Below are 8,214 nucleotides of genomic sequence, written 5' to 3' on the forward strand. Positions count from 1 at the left end.
GTCGTTAGATGCTTTTTTGAAGGCTTTAATCATCTTACCAGATTGAAGATCGTCTCCACGACGTCCCGGTTGGAGACCTCACCCGCCTCCAGGAGCCCCGCCAGCACCGCGAACTTCATGCGGATTCCTCGGATGGGAATCCCGGCAGCGCTGTCACCTGCGCTCGCCATGACGGAGTCAGGTTAAAGGGAACAGGTGTGACACCTGTTTGACCCTACAGCCGAGGTAAACTACGGGGAAACGTACGGAAAATATCGCTCTCGCTAACGCTAAGTTGACTGAGGTGAAGAACACGTCCAGGCGTCCATTCACGGCCGGTTTATCCGTTAATTTCGGCGGGAAGCGTCGGATGATGTCACTACACCTGACTGACAGGAATTATTCTACTGTGGATAAAAATAAAAATAAATCAGCTATAAACTTGTCAAAATGAAGAGAAAACCAAGCTGTGGTGAGCCTAGACACGAAACACTGCTTGTCGATTTAATAAAGGAAAGACATTTAAACAAAAATGTCATTGAAGTGTTCGCGAGTGTCAAACAGGAAACAGCGGTGCTGAAGAGATTCCGCGCAGGTAACGTTAGTCGCACCGATAAGCCGCAAAAAACTAGAAAATATAAGGCAAGGAACATCCGACACTGGGTTTCAGGGATCCCTCCGAAGAGAAGACAATCCTCTCGTTCGCTGTGGGAGCTGCTGGAGCGAAGTTTCAGTGGTAACCCACTTTACAGCGCCATCTCTTCCTGAATCAGCTCCTGCACCGCTCCGTCTCCGCCATGACAGTGGAGCTCAGGGTTGCCAGGTTTTCACAACTTAAACCCTCTTCATTGCTACTTAAAGCTATCCCCAAAACTCGCTCAGTCGCGTTCCGGGGGGTAAAATAAATACACATTTTTTGGCAGGGTTCCCCTGTTAAAATTTGCATCCCGGTGGCTAAACATCACATGATTAGGGTCGCTTCAACCTGATGACATGAAAAACAACGCGCGGCAACAGTGTTAAAGCAGCACAGTTCCGCGGGAAAACCGCGGTCTTGGCAACCCTGACAGAGCTGCTAGCTGCGCGTGCGCAGTGCGCCGAGAGCGGAGAGAAGGGAGAAGGGGGGAGGCTCAGGTGTATCAGGTACTAGACTACAGTGAGAACCTGTTAGGAAAGAGTGACACTTTATACTGAAGATCTTGTGTCAGGGACGCTCTTTTGTGGTCGTGGTGGTTTAAGATAATGCACTTGCTTTGAGAATGGCATAGAGACATCTGGAGGACAGAGTGATAAAAGGCATGCGTCCCTCAGAAACGCGGTTTGCGTCAAGAGTTAACTTGGTGATATCAAAGAATGTGTTATTAATATTCATATTAATATTTGTAATGTGGATTGTGTCTAATAATTTAACAACTTGCATGCACAATATAATGTTTTCTGCAGTTCAGTGGTCTGTCAAACTGATTACAAATAAATTCAAAGATCTAAAGTATTGTTAAATTGAAGAGGAAGGACATGTCAGAAGTCAGAAAGACCTTTACAAGTATGTTTACACACACACAAAGAATTTTCCAGTGCAGAAGAAAGTACAGACATTGTGCAAACATACATGATAGACAGTGCAGGCATACATTAAATAATGTTAAATAATGCACTAAATACAGAAGTAGAAATATAGAGAAAAACATAATTGTTTAAATGAATGTACAGATATGTTTTTTTTACAAGTGAGATTATCTTTTTTGGAAGATCATGCAGCTATATTAGCCTTCCAGCTCAGACAATGGAGCACAGCGTGGGTTTGATTCCCAGTGAAACCAAGAAATAACATGTAAGTTGATTTGGATAAAAGTGTCTGCCAAATGCATGAATGTGAAGTTGTTATAGATGCAGATTAGCCATTACAGTCTGAGACCACATGATTTCTTATACTTTACCTTACACTTAAAAATTCTGTTACTCAGCCTCATGTCATTCCAACCATGACTTTATGTGTCCATGTGTTCTTATTTATTTATTTATTTTTGTGCTCCATTGTAGTAAGAAATGCAGTGAGTAAATAATGTCAGAATTGGGTGAACTATCCTTTTAAGTGTGCATGAGATAAGAAATTCTCTGTATATATTTAGTAATGCATGTTATAGACTGTATTATGAATGATTAATACATGCATGTTTAATTAATTTACTCTTACTTTTCACTATTTTTACTTAATTTTTAATCACGATGTCACAACTCCATCTTCTGGTGAAAGCAAAAGACTTCTCTCTGGTGACGTAAATGCCTGAATTCTTAAATCATTTAGTCTGATTAAACCCCATCCCTCTGCAATCAGCTGCACGCTGGCATTAATTTGAGTGCAACAAACCAAGTCCCACTACATTTAGATGTGCATCACAAAACAGAAGAAAAAATCTGTCACCACTTCCGCTTCAACATGACTGTAAAATCTAATTTGTTATTTCATCCATTGTCTCTAAATCTGAGATCATGATATTTAAGATTCAGTTATTCAAATTTTTCACATGCAAGGAGTTATTAAAGCACACAACAAAGCACGTTTCATTATTTTGTTGCATGTAAACTTTGCTATTTACTATACACAGACAGACCATTAGCCTACACAGAGGTCTTGAATATAACTAGCTTCAAGAATAAATGTGCTTATTGTCTCATTATATTTAAAGTGTGGTTCAAGGCCCCTTTGAGTCGTTGCCAAGGAGTCAGCAGCACAGTGACTTTGTTGACTTTATATACAGTCCCTCGGGGGCCGCAGAATTAAAGGTCTAGACTCTGTAGCAACTATTTGTCTCACAGACACTGAACTTTATACTGACATCAGACCACACAGATGCATACATAATGAATTCATTACAGAAATAAATTTGCAGAAAATGCTTTTTTTCCTCATTCCAAATGCTTTCTTACCAAAGTAACATGATGTGGCGGCTAGAAGCTTGTTATAGTGTAAATAAAAATGTCAGTTTTAATTATGCGGCTATTGTAAGTGAAGTGAGAGCTTTTGTTCTTGGGTTTCTAAAGAACAGTGTGAAAGATAAAATGATATATAAATAATAACGGTATAATAACGGTATTCATCTGTGCAATCTGTGCAAAATGATCTTTTAAATAGCAGAATAATAATAATAACAGCCATTATTGTTGTTATTGTTATTATTAGTAAATGACATGACTAACAAGACATTAGATGATGGGACATTAGTAATTCGTTTACTGAGCCATTTATTTATTTAATTGAGATTTTGAATATTTTAGTTTTGTTTCCGTTTATAATTGAGACAGAAACTTGATTGAACAGATTAAATGATCGATCCTCTAGACACTCTGCATGAATCGGTGCTGCTAGGTTGTATTTACATTCAATGATTTTATCACATATTGAGTATTGTTTTAATAGTTTCATAGGAGGATTCTATGGAGAAGTTAATAGAATCATTGTATAAGAAGGAGATAAAAGTTTTGGATACTTTTCCATTACTGTAATATTCTAAAATACACAAACACACACACACACACACACACAATTTATTGAGTTTTGAAAAGTTACTTTTTTTTTTTTCAAATATGCTTGTTTTATTGTCTTGTCTTGTCTATATATATATATATATATATATATATATAATATATATATAATATATATAATATATATATATATATATATATATGGACACTTAAAGGGATAGTTCACCCTAAAATGACTGTTTACTCACCCTCAACTGTTTGGTTACCCAAATTCTTCAAAATATATTTTTATGTTTAACAGTAGAAAGAAACTCGTACAGGTTTGGAGCTAAAATGAGGGTGAGAAACGTTGACATAATTTTAATTTTGTGGTAAACTATCCAAAGTCCTTTGGATCTATTCCTACGTATGACTAAGCTTCATATTTTTTGCCTATTATATTAACAAGTGTTTCTTAAATTCCTTTATAAATAATTAAATTATTAAATTAAAATATTTTCTATAATTAGTTGTAGTCTTTATTTTATGATTGTTTTCTATTAGTTATTTTATGTATTTAATTTTCTTCTGTTCTAAATCTTTATTTTTTTTGATGTCAGTAAAAAGTTTGAACATAAATAAATAATTGCTTTGCAGAAAAGGAATCATTAAAAAGAAAAAAATGTACATTTAAAGTATTTCGATTGTACTCACTGTAAGTGACTTCTCTGTCAAATAAGCATGGAAATATAGAAAGTTGTGAAATAATGCATGTAACACTAGATGGCGCCCTTGTGCGTTACAGTGAGGCCAGCGAAATCCCGCGAGATATGCCTATTCTCTCAGTCGCTTTAAGTCTCGCGGTATTTCGTCATTTCCTCCTCTTTCACTCCCTGTGTTCAACATGGCAGTCGGCAAGAATAAGAGGCTGACAAAAGGTGGCAAAAAAGGTGCCAAAAAGAAGATGTAAGTCACAAATGAATCTCTCGACTGTGTCGTTACTCTGTTATAACCTGTCCTGGTTGATATTTGTTTTGTGTGGATGAAGGATGTGCTCGATATTGAAGAGATTGCGTGTAGCGGTCCTGCTAGCATGACTAGCTCATTCACGGCCTGTCCAGTGAGTTTTCTCATAACGTTAGCACTTAATCCCAGAGATGTTGAGGTTCTGATATTGTTTACTAATGCATTAATCCTATAACTTTCATAAAGTGTTCATTTTAAGCTAAAACGAGCGCGGCAAGCTGCTAAGGCTAACCTGAAGGGGTCTTGGCTAGTTCTCCAGCATACCTGACTGACTCCAGATTTACTGTGACACATGTGTTGGATGCTATTTTACAGCTTTCTCATATTTTAGATAACACAACCAAAGCAGATACGAGCCGTGTCAACATTTGAACTGTGAAAATGGCTCCATTGTAATATGTGCTTGCAAGCATGCCCCTGTCTCTCTGAAACGAGTTTTCTCTTGCAGTGTGGATCCATTCTCCAAGAAGGACTGGTATGATGTCAAGGCACCAGCCATGTTCAACATCCGCAACCTGGGCAAGACCTTGGTCACCAGGACTCAGGGAACCAGTAAGTGGTGTTTGTGTGTACACTTCCAGAATAAGAGTGTCCTCCATGTTATCCAAAATGATTGTTTTTAGTCGTGAAGAAACTAAGGCTTTTGAGGAAAACGTTCCAGGATTTTTCTCTATATAATTGAGTTCAATGGGGTCCATCGGGCTGAAGGCCCAAACTGCAGCTTCAAAGAGCTCTACACGATCCAAGCCGAGGAATAAGAGTCTTATCTATTGAAACGATTAGTCATTTACTAAAAAAAATAATAATAAATGCTCGTCTTGCACCAGCTGGACTTCATGCATTATGTAATCATGTTGGAAAGGTCACGCACGGTCAGCTCTTCGTCTGTGTACTCCGGTGCAAAAAGACTGGGTAGAGCGAAAAACTCATTTTCTCCAACTTGACGTTTCTTTGTAAACATTGGCTCGGACGTGAGTCACGCATGACCTTTCCAACGTGATTACGTCATGCGTGTAGTCGAGCTAGTGCAAGACGAGCATTTGTGGTTAAAAAGTATATAAAATTACATTTTTGTTAGTGAATGAGCGATGGTTTTTTCTAGATGAGACTCTTATCCCTCGTCTGGGATCGTGTGGAGCCCTTCAGCCCGTTGGTCCCCTTTGGAGTAAAATTCTTGAGTGTTTTCCTTCAAAAACATTAATTTCTTTGCGACTTGAGACAAAGACGTGAACGTCTTGGATGACACGTAGGCGAGTAAATCATCAGGACATTTTTATTCTGGAAGTGAACTGCTCCTTTAACCTGCTGGGGAAGTCCAGATCCGTGCGTGTCCTAATTGTTTGATGCGCTTCCGCATTCTAGCTGTATTGCAGTGGGAAGACACGAGGACCGTAGTTTCATTCCCAGATGAAAAGCTGTGATTACTGATCACCTGACGTTCCCTTAAAATATCTACACTCGTCGTAGCACTACAACCTGCAGCGAGTTTAACGCCGCATCTTTGTAATCTAGGAATTGCCTCTGATGGTCTGAAGGGACGTGTGTTCGAGGTCAGTCTGGCTGATCTGCAGAACGATGAGGTGGCCTTCCGCAAGTTCAAGCTGGTCACAGAAGACGTGCAGGGCAAGAACTGCCTCACCAACTTCCATGGCATGGACCTCACCCGTGACAAGATGTGCTCTATGGTCAAGAAGTGGCAGGTACAATCAACTTAACACGTGACTTTTACTCACTGGAGGCTTTAGTTTAGGTCGTAAAAGGCTTGCCATCACAAAAAATTGGTGTTCATGCTACACTTTTTTTTTTTTTTTTCATTACGTTCACTTTCATTTATATGCATGCAAATGCTGAAAACTTCACGGTGTGATCTCTTCGCTTTAGAAGCTGCAGCATTGCATTTTGAATTTACGTTTTGGAGTTACGTTGATTTTGTTTTTAAATGGCAGCAGAGTGTGCCGTTACATCGTGACCGGTGGTGTGTCTGAAGAAGTTTGCATGCTCAAAGTCTGGTGTGACCACACTTTTAGTGTTGTACACATAAACAGCAGTGATGCTCTGATCATTTTTTTGTTTGGAGCATGTCTTAAGTAGGGCCGGGATGATATGGCCAAAAAAAAAAAAAAAGATCACGATAAATGTCAAATCTTTATTTCTTTAAAGTTTAAAGGAAGGTTTTTGCTCCCAAGTGAAAGTTTATTAACTCTGGTTTGTAACTACTCTTTATGGTCAGAACATGACAAACATTTAAAACTTCAACAGAACAAATATCTTAATAGAAAAAAATATTTCTTAGTTTTTGCATGTTCTAACGAGTAATTGTTTCAAATCATGAATCAGGTTTGTGTTCCTCTTGTGTTTGTCTTAATTTTTTTGGGACACATTCATGTCATTCCAAACCCTTATGAATTTGGTTAACGCAAGATATCTCAAGATCCTCCATAAGTACTGTGTATCAGGCTGTGTACTAAAATGCTAACAAGCTGTTATTTCCAAACAGACCATGATTGAGGCCCACGTTGATGTGAAGACCACCGATGGCTATCTTCTCCGCCTGTTCTGCGTGGGCTTCACCAAGAAGCGCACCAACCAGATCAGAAAAACCTCCTACGCTCAGCAACAGCAGGTCCGTCAGATCCGCAAGAAGATGATGGAAATCATGACCCGTGAGGTCCAGACCAATGACCTCAAGGAGGTGGTCAACAAACTGTACGTATGAAGTTCTCCCCTTTGTCCATGGCATTAGTTTTGTTCAATATCTTCAGGATTATTGGATTATTATTGGTGTGTTTTTGAATTCAATTATCCAGGAAGGTGGGTTTTTGGGCTAAGAATAAGTGTTAACATCAAGTGGTCAAATGATGCGTCTTAGTATTTTTCATTATGTTAGTAGACACTTTTTGTACAGTAGAGCTCATGTTTATGAATACAGTGTCAGTAGCATATCTTTTGAGTGCCGAGGTAATGGAGATTCACTCGTTTTATTATAACTTCCAACCTGAAAACTTCATTAGCAGTCGTGATCTTTAATTGTCATGCAGCGGTGTGTGATAAATGGTTTCTCTTTTTGGTTCTGTAGGATTCCTGACAGTGTGGGCAAGGACATTGAGAAAGCCTGCCAATCCATCTACCCTCTACACGACGTCTACGTCAGGAAGGTTAAGATGCTGAAAAAGCCCAAGTTTGAGCGTAAGTTGAAACGTGTGACGAATATGCATAGCTTGACTTTTGTTAATTTTTGGGCTAGATGTTGTAGCACTTTTATGGCCACGGTTCCATGCATTGATGCTTTTGAGACATTATTTGGTGCATCCTGTGATTATTGGACATGAGAAGTCTGGTTTTAATCAAATGATGCTTCAGCTCTTAAACTTACCAAATTAATCTTTTGTAACGTAATACCTTTCTTTTTGGTTTCCACTTTTTCATTGGACAATTTTTAGGTTTAGAAGTAGAACTGTGTGAGATTAATGTATTTGTGAAATTTTATCGTACAGTTGGTAAGCTGATGGAGCTGCACGGTGAGGGTGGAACCAGCAGTGCTGCTGCTAAACCTGCAGAGGGCGACACTGGGGCCAAGGTGGAGAGAGCTGACGGATATGAGCCCCCCATCCAGGAGTCTGTCTGAAACTCCCAACACAAACAGCTGGTGTCAATAAACATGTAAATTTAAATCTTTGTGTACTGGTGTTTTTTTTTTTTTTTTTTTTTTTCTCTGCATGTCACATCAAACCAGCTGAATATCGTGTT

The 8,214-nt window shown here is 38.8% G+C and overlaps 2 protein-coding genes across 4 annotated transcripts in view; one reads left to right on the plus strand and one right to left on the minus strand.

The window, feature by feature from the left end:
* LOC109062054 (lipopolysaccharide-responsive and beige-like anchor protein) overlaps nucleotides 1–886 on the minus strand; it is a 208,042-nt gene extending 207,156 nt beyond the window's left edge. The window contains exon 1 of one of the 3 annotated variants that reach the window (XM_042717055.1): nucleotides 39–886. In XM_042717055.1, coding sequence (XP_042572989.1) covers nucleotides 39–170 — 132 coding nt within the window. In that variant the 5' untranslated portion in view covers nucleotides 171–886. The remainder of the gene's footprint in view (nucleotides 1–38) is intronic. The other 2 variants (XM_042717109.1, XM_042717169.1) reach the window with 2 other exon arrangements.
* A 3,373-nt stretch (nucleotides 887–4,259) lies between these two features.
* On the plus strand, nucleotides 4,260–8,138 carry LOC109062053 (40S ribosomal protein S3a-like). Its single transcript, XM_019079137.2, has 6 exons — nucleotides 4,260–4,407; nucleotides 4,916–5,019; nucleotides 5,980–6,167; nucleotides 6,965–7,173; nucleotides 7,544–7,653; nucleotides 7,962–8,138. Exons 1-6 carry the CDS (start codon nucleotides 4,346–4,348, stop codon nucleotides 8,090–8,092), a joined length of 804 nt encoding a protein of 267 aa, XP_018934682.2. The 5' UTR covers nucleotides 4,260–4,345; the 3' UTR covers nucleotides 8,093–8,138.
* The last annotated feature ends 76 nt before the right edge of the window (nucleotides 8,139–8,214 follow it).

Source organism: Cyprinus carpio, chromosome A1 (genome assembly GCF_018340385.1).
Source record: "Cyprinus carpio isolate SPL01 chromosome A1, ASM1834038v1, whole genome shotgun sequence".
Classification (NCBI taxonomy): Eukaryota; Metazoa; Chordata; class Actinopteri; order Cypriniformes; family Cyprinidae; genus Cyprinus; species Cyprinus carpio.

What these genes read in the sequence shown, in the direction of transcription:
- LOC109062053 (XM_019079137.2), top strand. Translation starts at nt 4,346, where the DNA reads ATGGCAGTCGGCAAGAATAAGAGGCTGACAAAAGGTGGCAAAAAAGGT. An exon ending in AAAGGTGCCAAAAAGAAGAT is followed by an intron (nt 4,408 to 4,915) that starts GTAAGTCACAAA and finishes TTTCTCTTGCAG; the next exon opens with TGTGGATCCATTCTCCAAGA. An exon ending in CTATGGTCAAGAAGTGGCAG is followed by an intron (nt 6,168 to 6,964) that starts GTACAATCAACT and finishes ATTTCCAAACAG; the next exon opens with ACCATGATTGAGGCCCACGT.